The sequence below is a fragment of the Pararge aegeria genome, chromosome 1 (assembly GCF_905163445.1).
Source record: "Pararge aegeria chromosome 1, ilParAegt1.1, whole genome shotgun sequence".
Lineage (NCBI taxonomy): Eukaryota > Metazoa > Arthropoda > Insecta > Lepidoptera > Nymphalidae > Pararge > Pararge aegeria.
The window spans coordinates 1443151-1465616 of record NC_053180.1 but is presented as its reverse complement, the minus strand read 5'-3'; the positions used below and the strand labels follow the sequence as shown (position 1 = coordinate 1465616).

The 22466-nt window shown below is 37.1% G+C and overlaps 1 protein-coding gene across 1 annotated transcript in view; it reads left to right on the top strand.

Annotated features, from left to right (window-relative positions):
- LOC120637390 (rhophilin-2-A) overlaps positions 1–22466 on the top strand; it is a 132833-nt gene that overhangs the window by 76850 nt on the left and 33517 nt on the right. The window contains exon 3 of the mRNA XM_039909255.1: positions 22061–22177. Within this exon, the coding sequence (XP_039765189.1) occupies positions 22061–22177 (117 nt within the window). The remainder of the gene's footprint in view (positions 1–22060; positions 22178–22466) is intronic.

The following is a 22466-nucleotide window of genomic DNA, read 5'->3' as shown; positions in this document are numbered from 1 at the left end:
AGATGCGAAGCGCTTCGTACGCGTCCGCGTTATATGGACCACGACTTGAAATCTTACTATGTATCGTATAGCAACGGCTCCGGTAGAAGGCCGCACTAATAGTGTAAAAATTAATTAATTTGTATCAATACGATATACCTACTGTGTGATTGCGTGGAGAGCACAAAAACATGTTTTCCTATTAAGTAGATACACATCAACTCACGTCCGCAGCGAAAGCTAGTTGAGTACAAAATCGGCAAAACTTGTGACCCGTTTTTAGCGATCTGTAGCTAAATGTTGAAAATAGAGCGCTCTACACTAATAAAATTATTTACCGAGTATTTTAAGTGAAATAAATATGTAATAAATAATAAATATACTACGACAATACACACATCGCCATCTAGCCCCAAAATAAGCGTAGCTTTTGTTATGGATACTTGATTCTTCGTGAACTATACCCGCTTTTGCGTTATGAAGCGTGTCCATGTCTATATTTGAGATACAAGCTAAATGTCCATCAATATCTGTTCAGGGTTCGAACTGACAGGTAACAACTAAACAAACAGTCACACTTTTGCATTTGTTGTATTAGTGAGTGATGAATTTCATACGGTACCCATAAAGGACAGCAAGGCTTCACTAGGATAGTGTTATCATAAGCCTTGTTGCCTTATTTTTGTTTTTATTTCAGTACAAGTTAGCCTTGACTGCAATCTCACCTTGCTGATGGTGATGAAGTCTTTAATTGTAACGGACTAGGGGATTGGCAGCTATTTAAATCCATACCCCTAGTTATTTATTACGCGACATCGTACCAGAACGCTAATTCGCTTAGCGGCACGTATTTGAAGGTAGGGTGGTAACTAGCCTCCCCCCAGACCAGACCAGAGGTCAAATTATAAATTTACCTGGACTTGGACCTGTCACTTAAAACCACAGCGCTGGCCGCTCCACCAGCGTTGTGAAAAATCATTGACAGTTCAGCTGCGCATGCGCATCCCATAGATGCGCATAGATGTACGGAACACAACGCTAAAACTCCACACCTGTCGCCATTTTGTTACACATATTTAATGAACTGGTCCGTCCGTCCGTCTGCAAGTGTAATACGCGATAAGCCTGTACTGTAATTGAGCGAGTAATTAGCTACAGCGAAAGTCGCGGAGAAATGGCCATGGGCCATCCGCACTTTCTAACGTGCACTTACGCCATATTTGAATTTGTTACAAGGGTTTTTTTTTCTTTAATAATACAATTGCTTACGGCGATTTGTTTGTTAATAGCCGACCGCCGCACAGTTTAATTGGTTTTCTTAATATAAGTACTAAGGCCGGCGTTCCACTAAACCTGAGCGAGTTTTTGCATCGTACATTATCCTAAAAGATTCCTTTTATTCTTATTTTACAGAGTTAAATCGTAAATATCTAATTACAGCTTAACTTCACATTATAAATTCAAACACCATAAATCCTTGGCGTGCCGCTAGATATTCGTGAGACGCACACAGACTATCGGCACCTTAAAGAAGCGAGTGAAGGATCACTATTTGTCTATTTCAGTCGAGCATTGATAGGATTTTTCACTGTTAATTTTGAAGTAAAACTTCTTTAGGCGCGACTCTAACTCAGATTTTTTTCTGACGGAAGTAACGCTTTCGTAAGACGTCTGTGTAGTTTCCGCTATTTAAAAATTAACTTGGATATATATCATATACTCCACGCTTCTTGACTTATACGCCAGCTAGTGGCAAATATCATAATCAATTAGGATTATTTATTTACAATATTTTCAAACGGATCAATTGTGAATAGCAAATTGAATAAAAATTCATCTGTTTAAAAAAATATATTTTAGATTGCAAAGTTTATTGAAAATCTCTAAATATACTTTTTATTTATTATTTATTATTTTTGTAATAAATTAATTATAAATAAATTGATCTAACCTTTAATTTTCTACTATACATTATTCTATTTCACAAATGAAAATATTTTTAAAATGTGAAAGTGATGTTAATCAATTTTAAAGAGAATATAATGTGAAACAGTGAATATTAAATGAAATGGCGGAGTCCCAGGAACATTTTACTCTTTCATCAATAAATAATAATAAAAGTTTTACTACAATCGCGCGTAAAGGTTACACGCACACACACGCAAACATCGTGAGGAAACCTGCGTGCCTGAGAGTTCTACATAATGTTCTCATAGGTGTGTGGAGTCCACCAATCCGCACTGGGCCAGCGTGGTGGACTACGGCATTAACCCCTTTTCGCTGTAGGAGGAGACCCGTGCTCTGCAGTGGGCCGGTAATGGGTTGATGTGAAGGTTTATATACTCGTACTAAAACATCATCATCATCGATGATGTTTTAGTATATTTATTTATTGTACCACATATCTTATATATATATATATTTCTTGTGTGCGTGTGTATGTCACTGAACTCCTCCTAAACGGCCGGGCCGATTAGAATGAATTTTTCGGTATGCGTTTGGGTGGCACCCTGGGTGGTTTAGATTCACAAATGAGCCCGACAGATGGCGCTGGGGTCCGCTAGTGTATATATATTTCTTGTGTGCGTGTGTATGTCACTGAACTCCTCTAGACGGATGGACCGATTTGAATGAATTTTTTGGTATACGTTTGGGTGGCACCCTGGATGGTTTAGATTCACAAATGAGCCCGACAGATGGCGTTCGGGTCCGCTAGTGTATATATATTTCTTGTGTGCGTGTGTATGTCACTGAACTCCTCCTAGACGGATGGACCGATTTGAATGAATTTTTTGGTATACGTTTGGGTGGCACCCTGGATGGCTTAGATTCACAAATGAGCCCGACAGATGGCGTTCGGGTCCGCTAGTGTATATATATTTCTTGTGTGCGTGTGTATGTCACTGAACTCCTCCTAGACGGATGGACCGATTTGAATGAATTTTTTGGTATACGTTTGGGTGGCACCCTGGATGGTTTAGATTCACAAATGAGCCCGACAGATGGCGCTGGGGTCCGCTAGTGTATATATATTTCTTGTGTGCGTGTGTATGTCACTGAACTCCTCCTAAACGGCCGGACCGATTTGAATGAATTTTTCGGTATGCGTTTGGGTGGCACCCTGGATGCAGTGGCGTGCACTTCATATATGCACAAAAGCACTGCATACCCAAATTATTTTATTTAGCTCATATTGAAGGGGATTTTTTTTCATTTAATGCTATGTATCTACTTTATGCATACCCTGGCCGAATACCCCGTGCACGCCACTGCCTGGATGGTTTAGATTCACAAATCAGCCCAACAGATGGCGCTGGGGTCCGCTAGTATCATGTAAAGCTTTTTCTTATTACGCCTTTAATTGCCTGGAAGAGATCTTAATGTAGCGATAAGGCCGCCAAATAGAACTTTCGTTCTATTTTATTTGTATATTTTTTTTTGTTTTCTTTGTACAGTAAAAGTATATTCATTCTTTAATTCGTTTATCCTTTTTTTTAGACGGTTTTTTCCATCCCGTTCCTTTTTCAAACTTAATTTAAATTTAATAGCTAAGTTCTAAAAGAATGTTAATGACATTTAATAACTTTGTTGCATCTATCTTATTGTCTAGAATTCTCTTGACAGATGCCATACCTTAATTAGTGCATCGATATGTAGATTGTAAATTTTAATTGCTCCGGAAAAAAAATGTGATATTTCCTTACATGCACTGGTACCACAGAGTATGTGCAAATAGTTCAGGGATGGCAAACATTGGCAAAAAATCATCTAAACTACACTAAATTGGAAGAATCTAAAAATCCTAAATGTACAAAAGTGCCTATTCACGTCCTAATGTGCACAGTGCACAGGCCGCCTCTAGCATTGGAGTGACTGTTTTAGAGCCCAGACGCACCACACAAACTCTTTAATGCCACACTAAAACAACTGTTGACGGACGCTTGGCACAGTAGGTAGCGAACCTGCTTTTGAGTCGAAGACCGTGGGTTTGATTCTCACAACTGGAAAATGCTTGTATAATGAAAATTACAGTGGCTGGGTTATTATGTATATTATAAGTATTTATGTATATAATTCATAAAAATATTCATCCGTCATCTTAGTGACCATAAGACAACGTTAATAGACTGATGATGATTTTTGGAACTTCCCAATTTAGTTTAGTTTAAATGTTTTTTTGCCAATGTTTGCCATCCCTGAACTATTTGCACATACACGGTAGTACAAGTGAAAACACACTATATTATACACCATAATATGTAAAGCTTCAACAAACTAAAAAAAATAAGGTAAAATAGGCGGCCTTATCGCTCAAAAGCTAGCACTCCCAGATAACTTCCCAAAGGTTTCTCACCCCTAGCCCATTCTGTACTATTTACATATATTTCTAAGCAGAGGCCGGTTTCTCTGCGCAGTTTTTTCCTTCACATAGCTGGCCCAATTGCAGATACGCTGCAATACAAATATCTTTTGAAGTATTCAAAAAACTATTTATGTTTTGTTCGCCACACAAGGTCGGCTCCAACTATAACAATTTCAAGATAAAGATCTCCGCAAAAAAGACTGCCAAGTGCGGGTAGGACTCATGCCCTGAGAGGGTTCCGTGACTTGATCGTAGAAGTCCTAATCGTTTGACGGCCGATTTGCGCAGTGGGCAGCGACCCTGCTTTCTGAGTCCAAGGCCGTGTGTACGATTCCCACAACTGGAAAATGTTTGTGTGATGAACATGAATGTTTAGCAGTGCTGGGTGTTTATCTGTATTTATGTATATTATTCATTAAATTATTCATCAGTCATCTTAGTATCCATAACACAAGCTACGCTTACTTTGGGGCTAGGTGGCGATGTGTGTATTGTGTGTACTCATCACACAAACATTTTTCAGTTGTGGGAATCGAACCCACGGCCTTGGACTCAGAAAGCAGGGTCGCTGCCCACTGCGCCAGTCGGTCGGCAGATGATATATTATATGAAAATAAGGCTTATTTTCCACTGGACGTAGTGGACTACGGCCTAAACCCAACACCATTCGGGAGACCCGTGCCCTATAGTGGGTCGATAATACGAAGATATTAAGTCTGTAAAAAACATTGAGTCTCTTGCTAACAAGACGTTTGTTACATTAATTTCATGAATTGGATAAATAATTAAAGTTTTGATAAGCTAAAACTTGATACGTACCAGATATTTTATTAAATGGCAGCATTTAACAGCGCTTATTAGCACTTATTCTAATAATAAATGATTTTTAGGAATAAAAAAAATAAAAAAATATGCTACCCACATCGCCATCTAGCCCATCGAAATGATCGATGAATATTTTTATGAACAATATACATAAATACTTATAATATGAAGAAAAACACAAAAATTTCCACTACCAATCGAACTCACAGCCTAGGGATCGGAAAGCAGGGTCGCTGCCCACTGCGCCAATCGGTCATGACATTGGTCGGTGGGTATTTTGATATAAGTACGGGTGAATTTTCGATACACTCCAGTCTTGTATAAGACTCAGACGATGAGAAGATACTTTATAGTGTCTTAATCGTTATCACGTTACATTACCTGTTTGCAAGAGTTTCGATTGTTTTCGGCAACACATGTAAACGATTTGCCAAAAACAATGGACTCCGCAATAGAGAATAGCGCAATCGCGAACAATAAGGGTTCCGTATTACTTCGTGTCTATTCACTTTCGACACAAACGCTACAATACCTACTACAAGTATTTTCATATTATTATTATTATTTAACTCCTTATTTGTATGTACCAACATTAAATAAAAACAGAAAGAAAGAAGAAGGCTGTAGACTGTAGAATACAAGAGGCGGTGTTGGCGGTGGCGGTGCTTTACAGCGATCTCTGCCAGGCAACCTTTGAGATTTATGTAAAACTAGTTTAGCCAGCGCCTTCGCTCGCGTAAAGTTCAATTTTTGATTTTTTAAATTGTAACTACAAAGATTAAAAAACGTTTTGGTGCTAATATAAAAGTATGAACTATAAAACGTATTTATAGACAATATTGTTTACTGATTTATCAGTAGGCGTATAATCTTCCAAGACACTGGGTGAGCTTATGCGTTGGCAAGCTACGTAGAATTGCCCATGTGAGAAGCAGTTTTCTCTCTTGAGACCCGTTTATAGTCATTGCAAGACATAGTTTGAGGGGAAACTGTAATCGTTTGAATTAAAACGGAATTGTCAAATGAAGGATTTTATACAAACTTTCATCCCCCATTTAACCCTCTTAGGGTTGGAATTTTCAAAAATCCCTTTTTAGCGGATGCCTACGTTGTAATAACTATCTATGTGCAAAATTTCAGCCCTATCCGTCAAATGGTTAGAGCTGTGCGTGTGCTGTGTGTGTACTGTGTGTGTATACCTTTGCCTTTTATATGTATACTAGCGTACCCAGCCCGCTTCGCCGGGCTAGATTTTGCTTTATTTTATTTAAACAATAAACTTACATCATTAAATTTTTAATTAAAGTCTCATAATATATTAAATCATTTATTTCACTCCGTATTCATTCTCTTCTATTCTCTTCTCGAGCGGGTGAAGATCATTATCTACACCCATGTACACCCAACAATAGAATATCATCATAGTAAATAAAAGCTGTATTTGACAGTTCAAAAATAGGAGTGCTCCGATCGTCACCAAACTTTACAGGATTACTCGCCAGGTCAATCCGGAGATTGCCTGAAAGTTTCATTGAAATCGGTCCAGCCGTTTCGGAGCCTATACGGAACATAACCACACACTTTCTCTTTTATATATATAGATAGATATTCGGAAGGAAAATTGGACGTCATTTTCACCGTGACTTCTTCTTATTAAGCTTAATTTTCTTCTCTGCAAAAAGCAGGTGAATCTGTATTGTGTAATTTATAATTTCTTCAATCTTTATACTCCACACCAAACAGATCTTCGGCAATGTACCCTCTACGCACGTTTTCTTATCTTAACAATTATTCATTGTAAAGTCAACATCTTCTGAGGATGCTCCGGTTTTGGAGAGAAACGTGCGTAGATGGTACATTGCCGAAGATCTGTTTGGGGTGGAAACAAAGATTGAAGAAATTATACACCGTACAGATTCTCCTGCTTTTCGCGGAGTATGGCAAATTAAGCTTAATTTTCATAATACATCATGCATGGTATTCCGCAAAGTAATGCCTGCTTCTATCCAATACTCGTCGATGTTGTAATTTTTTTTTATTTGAATGTAATTAGAACCAGAGTCGGTGTAATATATTTAAATAGAGATCTCAAATTCTCACTTACGAGTATACTGCACTTTACCTTTTAACGTGTAAATGAAAACCGAAGTATTACTTAACATACTAAGGTACATTATTTACTCTGAGACTAATTTGTGAAACCGAAACGCTAATAGATTTTGATTAAACCACCTTAAGCTAGAAGATGTAGTAAACAAAGGCTTAAAAGGGTTTACTTAGTACTACCCAAACGTTTGGGGTAAAGTTCTAAGTAAAATTTTTAATTTGGTATTATCCATACTTACCTAGGTCATTATTATTTGGTTAATAATGAGTAAACCCAGGTAAACCTTAGTTTATTCCAACTCCCAACCTTACCCATAACATATATATAAAATAAAATAAAATAAATAAAATAGCCTTTAATTCCAAAACGTCATTTCATACACACTAATAAACATTAATATATTGAATTATTAGGTTAGGTATGGTTTAACATTAATATTGAATTAAAATTATGTACTTAAATTATTAATTAATTATGTCCCGAGTTTCGGATTGCCTGTTGGCAAAGGCCTCCTCTAGCTCTCGCCACTGCTTCCTGTCGTGCGCTAATCTGCGCCAGTTAGGTCCCGCGGTCTGTTTAATGGTCATATATATATATATATATATATATAGAATAGATAGATAGATAGATGTATACACCGCACACAGTTATAACACAGTCCGATGTCGTAGTACCGTTACATTGCCCGGCAGTAGCGGGTTCGATACCCGGCAATTAGCCGGACGCACTGTGTGATTGTTTATTGCTGGAACCGTTACGGGCTATTGTGTCATTAATAGCTTTATCGTACTTGGATTATGTAGACTTATACCATGGCTTTCACTTTTAGTGACGAATTTTAAAAATTCACATATCATTTTTTTTTCAATTAGACTGTAAAAACTCTTTTGAACAGTTCAAGCCTAAAATAAGTTAGACAGATATTCGTATCGCCAGATTTTTGTTTCGGCAGCGTGACACTTCGGTAACTCAAAAGTAAAATAAGTAGGTGCAAAATAAGACATCGGTATATTATTAATCTATAATAAATAAATAATAAATAAATATACTACGACAATACACACATCGCCATCTAGCCCCAAAGTAAGCGTAGCTTGTGTTATGGGTACTGAGATAGCTGATAATTATTTTTTTATGAATATAATACACATAAATACTTATAATATACAGATAAACACCCAGCCACTGAAAAACATTCATGTTCATCACACAAACACTCTCCAGTTGTGGGAATCGAACCCACGACCTTGGACTCAGAAAGCAGGGTCGCTGCCCACTGCGCCACTCGGCCGTCACTATACACATCTATAAGTATATCTACTTATAATAAAACTGTAACGTGTCAAATTCAGTACATTAAAAATATTTAAACTCGTTTGACGATCTCCCTGGCGCAGTGGTCAGCGTTGTGGTTTTAAGTGGAAGGTCCCAGGTTCGATCCCAGCAGGGCAATTTGGGAATTTATAATTTCTGAATTTTCTCTGGTCTGCTTGTTCATTCCGGGTCACGCTGCTTGTGCAGAGTCTATGGATCTCGAACGTCGATCGGGCTAACAACATTAAAAAGGAAGCGGAGAATAGATGGATAGGACCACTGCTGTTTACGACTTTAGATCATCTTGTTACAATACTATAAAAAAAGTTCGTTGACCCCAAATTACACTACCTTTCCCGATCACTGCACTGCAGATGACAAATGTTCCAGCACTAACAATTTTATGAGTGTTATTACCGCACGGCCTTATTACCCGTTATTACTTACTTTGTAAAGGTACTGTAGTTGCTTGACCACTTAAAATGATTGTAGAATCGATTCTTGGTGAGTTAACCAAGGTTTTAATCATATTTTTGTTATTTTATTTGTCTATCAACCCAACAGTTTTTCAAAAATACGTTTTTTCTACATACTATGGCAGTTTATTTAATGTGGCCCAGTAAATAAAATCATCATCACGTCAACCCATTACCGGCCCACTAGCACGGGTCTGCTCCCACAATGAGTTACGGCTACGGCTGTAGTCCACCACGCTGGCCCTGTGCGGATTGGTGGACTTCACACACCTTGAGAACATTACGTAGATCTCTCAGGCATGCAGGTTTCCTCACGATGTTTTCCTTCACCGTTGGAGCAAGTGATATTTTAATAATGAAAACGCACATAACTTAGAAAATTTAGAGCGTGCGTTAGTGCGTGCTCGGATTCGAACTCGGCCCCCCGAAAGTAAGGTCGAGCTCCTACCCAATGCGCAATGGCGTGCACAGGGTTTTGAACCAGGGTATGCATAAAGAAGGAAGCTGCCATAAAAGGGGAAATTCCTTCGCATTTATGATTTATACATAAATTTTAGGGTAGGCAGTGCTTTTGTCCATGTATGAAGTGCACGCCAATGCGCTATCATCGCTTCATATAATAATGAAAAATATAATGACCGTATTTTATAGATGTTTAAGTAGCATAGCTTTATTGTTTATACTCTTTATTTGTACACCACAACGCGTTCAGAAAAACAAAAAAAAAAACCAAGTATGTAGTAGGATACAAGGCGGCCTTATCGCTAAGTAGCGATCTCTGCCAGGCAACCTTAGGATTAGGAAAAAAAAGAAAAACGAAATGCTTTATGTGACAGAGCTATGTATAGTTTATATTGTTACCTGGCAGTAACATGTAAACATTTTTTTTTTTAATATCTTCCCGCCATGACGACGTTCTACAAACAAGGAATATAATTCTAAAACCAACCGTCAGAATTACATTAAAATAATAGTTAAAGCGATGATAGTTGTAGGTACCTGTTGTACAAACATGTTTGTGTTTTTGTTTAGTGTTCATACCAACAATACAACCATGGGTATTAGTAGAATAAAAGCAAAAATTACATGTCGCGGTATTACAGAACACGCTGATTACGTGTTCTGAGCGAGTTGGATCACCCGCCATTCGCGCGATGTCAAATGACAAATTGATCAGCATTGTGACAAATGCGCCAGCATTGTGACATATTCATTAATATTATTACTGCATGGCTGGCCTTATTACCCGCTTTTGCTACTTGAGTACTTCAAATGATGTTAGAATTGTTGGTGAGTTCAATAAAAATGAATAATAACGTTAATAAAACCTATTTACGTTATTATTCATTAATTTAAATAATTTACTACATTAAGTTTTAGTTTTTGAGTAAATTGTGGTTTTTTTTGTCCGAAAAGACAACAAATAAAACAACTAAACACAACGTTGAACAAATAAAATTATTAGCAAAATCGTATCTAGCACAAAATTAATGCAAATCGTTTGTCGTTTTCGTTACACACGAAATATGTTTACTTATTTATTCCTACAAGAACTTAGCTGCGATGGATACAAGGAATAAAAAAAAATCCTTCGTAACTTCTGAAAAGTAGCCTACGAGAGATTGAGGTGGATGTAGAGTATCAGAACTATTAGGATAAATGTAAGGCTTATTATGTAGTTACCATGATGCAAATGTGTCATGTTTTTTATCTCACTCTGTCAAATACATTTATGTGTTTGTGTCTCTATGGACTTATTTTATCTTCACGTCGAGTTTGAAATCACGACTACTTTAAAGAAGTTTCACTTCAAAACCCAAAATCCGTAGAAAATAAAGAGTTAATAATCTGTCACTAATTTAAAAGAAAAAAACTACGTTCCCACCAAATTCCCTTTCTATATGCACACTATAATGGGGTCCATATGTACTATGCAGCATAATATATTGATATTCGTGACACGCACAAATACGTGAATGTTTTTTGATTCAAAATATGTCTCTTTCTTCCTGTCGCGGCGTTTATAGATTTCTTTAATGATATTTAGTAATATTATTAAGTGGGTATACTGATTTTTTCTCTATGCTAACAGTATGGCTAGCGCAAGCTGGACACGGAAATTATATATATTACTAGCTGTTGGCCGCGACTTCGTCTGCGTTTGATATTGTTTTTAAAGTATTCAGTATCGCTAAGCCTTAAATGAGTATAGTAGTATATATATAACATGTGACTGTCAATTAATTATAGACAAATAATTTGCAATAAAATAAAATTGCGACTATAATTAAAGATCTAAGCCATCCTATCTCTTAAGTTGGACCAGACTGCTCACGGTGTGTCAATTTAATTTAAAATCGGTTAAGTAGTTTAGGAGTCCATCGCGGACAAACATCGTGACAGGAGATTTATATTTATTAAGATATATATAAATAAATAATAAATAAATAAATATATTTCAAATAAAAAATAAATAAATAAATAAATATATATACAAAGGATAAAATGAACGTTTCCACTTACCAAAGCACGGCAACAGGGTTAGTATACTCGTATTATTAGGATTTTTTTTTATTTCTCTACAAGTTAGCCTTTGACTGCAATCGCACCCGGTAGAGTCATAATGCAGTCTAAGATGGTATAGACTAGACTGTTAAAGAATATGGCAGTTATATTGAACCCATTTCCAAAATTGCTTTCTATGCGACATCGTACCGGAACGCTAAATCGCTTAGCGGCCAGTCTTTGTGGTAACTAGCCACGGCTAAAGCCTGCTACCAGACCAGACCAGAGAAAATTCAGAAATTATATTCATAGCGCTCACCGTTGTGCCAGGGAAGTAGTCAATAAAACTATCTACAACTATCTACCAAGTTGCGTAAACGCATCAGCGTAGTCTGTCCAGCTTCGAGGGCAACCGGTGGAAAATTACCTCGTTAGCCTACACTCCGGCGCAACCTACTTTAGCACATGTTGTGTGCAACCTGGAAGTGTTATATCATTTAGTGCTCCAATATAATTGTCATAACACGAGGAAATCATTTGTCGTGTATAATGTAATACGATCATAATGGTAACAGGTATACAACGTGTAACAGAATAACGAAATCATGTTGTAGGATGCATAAGTGTCTGTCATAGGGAAAAGAAAAAATATTAAATAAAAAGAAGCATATTTATTTTTCCCATACACACGAATTCAAAACAGTTTAAGTGTTCAGTTATGACAACCCTATTGAAGATAAAAGATCGACACGAGCACAGTACCTTCGCTACGCGACGCGCACCTAATAAAGTGTCAGGAGTCACATGATTTTAATTTTGCATGTGATGTTAGGGCTGTATCTGATTTGTTTCAGTAAAAACTATGGCAGATGTTTACTGCAAAACGTTTTTCGGTTTCACAGATAAGTCTCAGAGACAGTACATAACGTACCTCTAAAGCCTGTGAAGTTTTATTTCTATTTTCATTTACACGTTGTATTCATCTACTAGCGGTCCCTTGCGACTTCGTCCGCGTATAGGTCAACCTTATAAAGATATATGTCGCGGACTTTTGTTTAGAACTTTTAAAGGCGAACAACGTTGCCATACATGATTTTATCGAAAATGTAACCGTTTACGCGGCGCACACATCGGAAGCATAAGAAAAAAAAAAGGCTGATTGAAACATTTTTCATAGGTGCTATACTCCTATTGCTCTTAGCGATATAGCCTTCCGATTTCGATAAATGGGTTATCCAACACTGTAATTATCGGGCCAGTACTTCCTGAGATCATCGTGTTGAAGTCAAGAAAAACTGCAGCTTTATATATAAGTATAATTTGAACTGTTGCTTTCGACATCGTTCGCCTTAATTACTTGGCAAACTTGGCAACAGTTAGTTCCCCCGGATAAAAAAGGCTGGTGTTTTATTCCATACTATATCAGTCTCTAACCCAAATTTTATCCAGATATTAACAATTATTCATCATCAAAGTCTCCGGAACATGCTCCGGAGCGAAACTTGCGTAGTGGGTACATTGCCGAAGATCTGTTTGGTGTAAAGATCGAAGAAACTATAAATTACAACATACAGATTCTCCAGTATTTATTGGATATTGGATATTGGATAGAAGCAGGCGTTACTTTGCGGAAATCCATGATATATTATCAAAATTAAGCTTAATTTGCTATACTCCGCGAAAAGCAGGAGAATCTGTGTGGTGTAATTTATAATTTCTTCAATCCTTATACCCCACACAATAATAATTTGATAATATCTCCAGTATTTCGCGGAGTATTGGAAATCAAACTTAATATTGATATTATATCATCCAGATATTTCCAGCCTTTATGGCGTGATTGAGTTAGAAACATCCATCCAAACTTTTGCATTTTTAATAGTATAGTAAACTGAAAACCATAGACTTATCTTTTGGGGGGGGGGGGCGAGTTTGAATCCCAGCACGCACCTCTTACTTTTCGAAGTTATGTGCGCTTTAAGCAATTAAAATATCAATTGCTTCAAAAAATAAATAATAAAAATTAATAAAAATTCTCCATAATGTTCTTGAAGGCGTGTGGAGTCTACCAATCCAGCGCGGATTGGTGATATATTTTTTTTTTTTAAATCGCACATTACTTTGACTCCTTCGTGGTGGACCACAGCCTTAACCCCTTCTCATTGTGGGAGGAGACCCGTTCCCTCTAGAGGACCGGTAATGGGTTTATATGATGATAGTTTAATATAGTATTTATTACACACAATTATGTGATAAAGATAATACATATCAGAAACAATAAAGAACAAAAATAAAAATGCGCAAAGGCGGTCTTATTGCTTTAAGCAAACTCCTTCAGACAACCCTTAATGAAAGTAGCAATAATGCTTAAGTAGCTCATACAAATATTAATAATATATTGGATAGAAGCAGGCGTTACTTTGCGGAAATCCATAATAAACTATGAAAATTAAGCTTAATTATCTATATGGTGTAATTTATAATTTCAATCCGTATACTCCACACCAAACAGATACTCGGCAATGTACTCTCTACGCACGTTTCGCTCCGAAACCTGAGCATCCTAAGGAGATATAGACTTTACAATGAATAATTGTTAAGAACAACACTTAATAATAATATAAATTACACCATATATATATATGAGACACTCGCTCAGTAAATTCTTGCCTCGATTCGGGAATCGAACCCTAGGCTAACCCTAGGTATTTGGAGCAAAAGCGACAGTAAGCGTTACGTAACCATTCAAAAGTAACAATGATATCCTCTGGTTAGTATTCCATCAGTTATAGAGTTTTCTAAGTGAAACGGTGTGATGGCGGCCATGGCATTTCAAGCACCACGAGCAGTCATTAACATTACATCGACGGGCGGCAATCGTGGAATATGTAATTTGCGAGTTTCGCGTGCATGTGATTACCTGTTTGCCAATTTAACTGTTTGAATTGAGTTAAATGGGCTCTGAAGTCGATATTTAAAAGGTTTTAAATATTTTCGAAATGCCAATACAAAGTTTTGCTTTACAAAATTATATCGATCTTATCCACTGAACCACCGAAAATCTAATGTAGTAGTTACCTTACAATAACTACAAAAAAACTACAATCTAGAAATGAAATAAAAATAAATTTTGTTTTCAGTAACATTAAAAAGTTTACTTTCTTTTTATTGTTTCTAAGCAGAGTCATAACCTTTTTTTATTGGCACGACGACACGTCAAAGACTTAAGGGCTATTAATAATTGAAGTATTCAATTATAATTTACTCTGTATGGGTTGTTCTGGTGAATAAACATTATTCTCTTCTCTCCTCTTTTCGTATTTTCTGTCCTCTTCTCTTTCCTCTCTTTTATTCTCTGCCCTTCTCTTATCTTCTCTTCCCTGCTCTTATTTTCTCATCCCTTCTCTACTCTTCCCTTCCTTTCTCTTCTCTTCTCTTCTCTACTCTCCTCTCCACCCCTCTACTCTTCTATTTTGTTCTATTTCTATTGTTTTCTATTCTATTGTATGATATTCCCGCCCCTTGTGTATTGTAACCTTGGGCTTCCATAGCGGTGATAGGCCTCACTTGCTTTTGATATCGTAAAATAATGTTATAAATGTTGGAAAAGAGCAACTGCTGAGTTCCTTGCTAGCTTCTTCTCGATGGAAAGTGCTTCAGAACCGGTGGTAGAGTCACTACAAACTTTTGAAAAGTCAGTCTGTCTGTAAGTAGCTTAAGCCTACCTTTCGGAGTGACCGAGTTCGATTCCCGGCATGCCTCACCTCAAACTATTCGAGGCTATGTGCGTTTTTAATTTAAGCAATTTAAAATATCACTTGCTTCAACAGTGAAGGTAAACTTGAGTGCCTAAGAGTTCTCTAAAATGTACTCAAGGTAATGTACTGAAGTCTGGCAATTCGCACTGGGCCAGCGTGGTGGACTACGGCCTAAACCCTTCTCATTCTGAGGGGAGACCCGTGATCTGTAGTAGGCTGTTCATCTTCTGCAGCCTTTTAACGTCGCACTGCTATTTATCATCATCACATCAACCCACTGCTGGCAGTGCCGTGCACCGGGTTTCTTACCCGGGTATGCATACAGTAGGGAAATTACACAAAAAGGGAAAAAATCCTCCTCTTATACGGGCTATATTTCAATTTTAGGGTATGCAGTGCTTTTGTGCATGTATGAAGTGCACGCCGCTGACTGCTGGCCCACTACTGGCCCACTACAGAGAACGGATCTCCTCCCACAATGAGGAGGGGTCTCCCCCCACCACGCTGGCCCACAGCTACTGCTGCTGCTTTTGTACACATTTCGCACATTAAAAATTGGAAAACGATTTTTTTGTTAATTATTAAATGTGCATATTTTTCACAGATGTAAAGAATTGTGACGCTAAAACTATTATTTCTCGCTCGAATATGTTAATATCTGGAACCACTTTTTCCTTTGGTGTACAATAAAAGAGTATTCATTCATTCATTCATTCTATTCATTTTTTAAATGATTTTAATCAATGTCTAAATATGATAAAATGGATACTCTGATGTAAAAACATCTTAGGTAATATACCAACTATTTACGGGATGTGACGCAATAGCAGGTCGTTTAATTAAGTAAATCAATTTAAATTAAAAAGTCTCTTGTCTATTTACGTGTATTTATGCACACTTGGGGTCGTTAAGAACTCGTAGTACTACGAAAGTTGTTTGACCCCAAGAATGCCAACGTAGAGATTAAAATTATCTTAGAAGACGCAGATGGGTGTGTTACGAGTATGGGAGCTGTGATTTAATTTTAATAGATGCAAAAGTAAAGAAAGTGATATGAATCGTACTAATATTATAAATGTGAAAGTTTTGATGTTTGTTACTAAATCACACAAAAACTGCTGAACTGATTTCGATGAAATATGGCCAGTGGCGTGCATAGAGGGTATGCACAGGGTATGCAGATGATATAAAATGAAGAAAATCTCCAGTACGAGTTAAAAATACTTAAGGATAGGCTTTTTATAACTATTACAATGCCTATCCTTAAGTCTTAAGTTATTTATAACTAACACTAGAGATTTTCTTCATTTTATATCATTCGCATACCCTGTGCATACCCTTTATGCACGCCACTGAATATGGCATTCATATAGCCTTTGACATGGAAAAGAACATATGCACAATTATGCACAATTTATGCCGGGAAATAAGAGGGTTCCCGTGGGAATAAAAACCTTAATCCACGCGTACGAAGTCGCGAGTATCAGCTAGTAAGCTTATAAAAATTGAAATAAATAATTTTGTTTCCCTCTACAGTTTATAAATACATGTCTGTCTATCACTAAATGATTATTAATCTGTCTTTGTTAAGAGTGCAAAAAAATCAGCGAGAGAAATTTATAACAGCAATACCGACTTCGATTTTAGACAAACGAAAAAGTAACTAAAGATTTTAAACTAAGATTTTGAACGTGGTTAATCAACATTTCTAAAATAAAGTTCAACGGGCCCATACCTCGATAATATTTTGACCCAGTTGCATGGATCGTGGTCACGACGGGACTGCGGAGGTACGAGATGTCAAGTTGGATGTCACGGGCAGAATCTGACTACCCGCTTTCGTGTTCTTTTTGTCAGTATTTCCCGAACTGTTCTACACACTACACTGACAACGTCACTGTATTTATACATTTTTGTTTAAATCATGCTTGAATACTAGCTCTACAAGTAGCTTTCAGTTGCGTAAAATTTGCAACAAATTTTAATAAACAATATATTAGACAAACTAAATACAAACTTTGATACAAAATGTGGGTGTATCCCGGTAAACGGGTTCGAGTGTACAGATGTGATTTTATATTATGTGATGCGTAAACAATGCATATTTATTTTATATTTAATCTATATGAAATTTAAATGTAATTAACTATTTCGGAATATACATTTCGAACGGGAAAATAATTTAGCTAGTCCGTCTATAAATGACGGAGTTATGCCCGAACAAACCTAAAAAAATTAACAATCGCAGCGATAACCTATTCCTTTTCGAAGTCGGATAAAAAGAAATAACGCTAGGAACATAGAATTAATAATATCGTGTACACGACTAATATTGAAGCATCAAAAACCACTCCAATATAGTAGTGTTTCTAGAACAGGAGGTTAGTTACTTCACTCCATTTAGCAGTTGACAGTAATTAATTTACCTCTAATGTTCTAAACGTCTACCATAAAATGGGGGAAGTGGGAAAAATTTGTGAGCTAGCAACATTATGCGGGTGTGAACTGAGTCGTGCGCTGGGCGTTTTCACTGTTTTTGGACACAATGCACTAATAGCTGAATGAGGGTTCTGTGTGTTCTTAATTCTATGGCTAGGAATCTATATATTCTGTGACTACGATCGCATCAATCAATCGGAACGTCGCATACACCGGTGCGTGTTGTGGTAATTTATTCACGGAGAAAAATATACTGACAAAAAGTCGGTAAAAAGTCGCCGACACGCTCCAAAAACTCGCTAAGTAACGTCGCGTTCATTGCGTACAAACATATAGACATTATGTTAAGTGTATGTACGCAAATGAGGTGCGTATTTCATATTCTATTAATGCGTTTAAAGTTTATACGGAGACTGATTTTAATAATTTCTTACTGGTTTAGAGAAATTCCTAGCTGCCCCATGGGTATTATGATTAGCGTTTTCCACGACGCGACGCCCTGGGTTTGATTCCCGGTTCGGGACAAATTAATTCGGTCATCAAGTCTTAGTATCTCCGTGCGTGGAGTTAGGAAATTGATCATGTAATTTCCTGTGCTTCTGGTACCGTGATAAGCTTTCAGTCCTGTTTATTATAGTGACGTGATAACAATAGTTAAAGCTCGCCAACCCGCATGGAAGCAGCGTGCAGAATTTATAATTTCTGAATTTTCTCTGGTCTGGTCTGGTGAGCGGCTGCGGCGGTTGCTAGTTACAGACAAAGATGTGCCGCTAAGCGATTTAGCGTTCCGGTACGATGTCGCGTAGAAACCGTCTGGGTTGTTAATATAACTGCCATACCCAACAGGTTAGCCCGCTACCATCTTAGACTGCATCATCACTTACCGCCTCTTTCCTATGCCCAGGATATGGGGCACCTATAAGCCGAGAACGATGATAAAAAATTCAAAAATTCAAAATTCATTTATTTCAAGTAGGCCTAATTTATAAGCAGTTTGAAACGTCAATTCAGTCTGTTTGTAGTGACTCTACCACCGGTTCGGAAGGCAGATTCCACTGAGAAGAGCCGGCATGAAACTCAGCAGATTGCTCTTTTCCAACATCATTTTAAAGTTTAACAATCTTTAGAATTTTTCTGTTTTGTGAGAAAAAAATTTAAACGTGCTTTTACAAGCCGCAATGAATTTTAATTCGTATTAGTCAACCTATCTCTCAAACTCCACCACGGTCATATATCACAACTGCGCGTGCGCAGAATGTCGCCAGTAATATTTAATTGCATATAAAATGTCGTAACTTCTTCAAATAATATATGCCTCATTGCCTAAGTGGGGAATCGTGCGTTACATTTTATTATATTTCATGCAACGCTTACTTAATTTATACACTAAGGTTTCAAAATGATTCAAATGTGAGCCGTGATAGCCTAGTGGGATAGCTTCGGCTTAGTTTTCGGGAGAACCAAGTTCGATCTTCGGCACGCACCTCTTACTTTCCCGAGTTAAGTGCGTTCTTTAATTTAAGTAAAATATCACTTGCTTTAACGGTGTAGGCAGGCATCGTGAGGTTACCTGCACGCCTGGGAGTTTTCCAGAATAAGACTCAAGAGCGTGGTGGGCTACTTCTTAACCTGAGGGACCCTATTCCTAAGACCCCGGACGACTTCTGGCACAAAAAGCTCTACGCTACTGAATTCCCTGAACCGGCTTTGCCCTAGCCACGGCCGAAACTTCCCACATAACGTAGAGATTATATTGTGCTATAATGTGTGTTTAATGGATCGCAATAGCAGGCTCAGTGAAAGCCGTTACGCGTAACGCATCAATGCTGCGACGCGCATACTTCACTGTCACTTATTGTATGATATACGCCGACGAATTATACCTTGGTGCCCAGCACTACTGTCTCTTTAGGTCATCATTAGCAAATCAGTCGACAGACTTCTGTATTTATATCGGCTGGTAAGAGATCCTCAATTCTTTAAAAAAAATATTAAATCCTAATTCCTCACAATTATTAAAATATAAAATAACTTGTCTTGTGCCACTTAACTTTGTTTGTAACGCTTTCACGCAAAAACTACTAAAGCGATCCTCATGAAACTGTGTACACATATTCTTGGAAGTGTTAGAAGTAATATAGGATACTTTTTATCCCGATATTAAGCTCGGTTGCTTTGGGAGAGGGGGTGAATGTGTTTGACGATTTTACACCATAACTCCGACAAATTATAACCGATTTAAATAATTATTTTTGTACTATAGAGGTTATAATAATATGTGTTAAAACTTGCCCAAACTTTGTGTAGATCTGAATATGGTTGTAGGACAGAACTCCTCAGCGGACAGCAGCAAACCCCTAATTTAAGGCTTAGCGATACTGAATACTCAAATTTTTTTTAGACTTACAACTAAATTTAATGCATGAAATCAAAAACAAAATCAAACGCAGACGAAGTCGCGGGCAACAGCTAGTAGATAAATAAAATATAAAAGTTTCAAATAACGGTGACAACAAACTTCCGGGTGCCCTCTGGCTTTTAACCTTAAAACATCTAACAACCTGCTCAGAAAACTAACTTGATGCAAATACAAACTGTTCAGATGATGACACACACGCATAGATCTCAAACAAATTTAACACCATATTTATATTCTTTTATCCTACTAATTTTATAAATGGGAAAGTGTGGACTTTTGTTACTCAATCACGCAAAAACGGCTGAACGGATTTGGATGAAATTTGGCATGCATGTAGCCCTTTTATCCCGATTCCTTGAGTAGTAGTAGTATGTGTGGCGTGCATAGAGGGTATGCACAGGGTATGAAGATTATATAAAATGAAGAAAATCCCCAGTACGAGTTATACGAGTTATATAAAATATTTAAAAAATACCTCATAGAGCAATGCTTTTATTTTGTAAATGTTTTTTTTTTATTTTAGCATCCCCAATAAAATCGGTTTCCCTACTATACGATGTCTTACTTATGATTTTAAAATTTAAAAAATTACTCAATTTAATTGGCTGTACATAAGTTACATTATATTTTTACATTTATTTTAAATATTGTATTATAAATGTAACATAATGTATTGTGCTGAATAAATTGAAATTGAGATAATTAAAAGAGGTAATCTTTTATAAAACTTACTACCAAGTCATCTTAGTTACCGGAAGAAAATTCCTCGTCTTTACAGTTCGCATTAGAAACGAGGAAGCGAAACGCATCGTGGAATTCAATTATTGCGCAAGGGTGCAAAATATCAGCGCGAGTTCACTGCTACCCTTTGATTACGTTTACGTCGTGCTGCGCCGGGTTACATTTTGACGGCCGATTGGCGCAGTGGGCAGCGACCCTGCTTCCTGAGTCAAAGGCCGTGGGTTCGATTCCCACAACTGGACAATATTTGTGTGATGAACATGAATGTTTTTCAGTGTCTGGGTGTTTATCTATATATTATAAGTATTTATGTATATTATTCATAAAAAATATATATATATATATATTCATCAGTTATCTTAGTACCCATAACACAAGCTACGCTTACTTTGGGACTAGATGGCGATGTGTGTATTGTCGTAGTATATTTATTTATTTATTTACATTTACCCCACTCTCTGTAGCCTTATTTTAAGTTGGCACGTAAAAGGTGCTCGCGACGTTAAATAGACGTCGCGCGGAAATTACCGATTTTATAAAAACTACATGGTATAAGATTAATTTTAATTTTTAATCATACGAATGCGCCACACAGACGCCCGTCGATCGTTTGCTTCACGCCATTTTATGTGTTCCAAAATGAGTCCTATTTTGACATTTTATTCATTTCAATTTTCATATTCAAGTTAGGTGTTACAAACAATACATCGTATATTAATATAGTATCAGAATGTCTGTGTGTAACGCCAGACAGAAAGGGTGTACGGCTCATCATTTACCATGCATTATGGTTACATACTCGTACATGCCGCAAATTTAAAAAATAATGTAAATAACGTGAAGCAGAGGTAAAATGACGATAATAAAATAAATTTCCCGGCTGAGTTTGTTGTTGGCTCTTCTTGGCGCCCAGGGCACGATTTGAACCCTCGCAGCTTTAGGTTTAAGTTGGCGAACGAAGTTTTCACCATCTCCTGACAATTATGTAAACATATATGTATGAAAGCTTCATAGGTGCCTGTGATAGGTCTACATGAATAAAGAAGTTTTGAATTTGTATTTGCAATGCAAGCTTTTGAAAACAATTATCAACCGTATTGTTTGTAGTCTAAAGGCATGTCTGTTTATTAACAGGGCTCGGACCCTCGCGTGGCCACGTGCCGAGGTCGCCTGCAGACGCGGCGCTGTCAGCTCAACCAGGAGATCAACAAGGAGCTACGGCTCCGAGCCGGCGCCGAGAACTTGTTTAAGGTAAGAACGTCTCTCCTTCTTAGGAAGATTAGAACCGTTTATCGGAATTCCTTCAAAACTTGTAGTACATTATTTTTATATATCATCAATCATCTTTGCGTACGCCAGTAAAACTCTAAAGTAATCGTGTTTATCTAGAAAAGAATCCGCGAGGCTATATGTCCAACTGTTATGGTTAAGTCACAATAAATGCTTCTTTTATAATTTTTCTTGAAAAACACGGGTATAATCGTAAGATGTTGACATTCCTTTCATGATATTATTCCTTATCCAAATAAATAGTTGAATA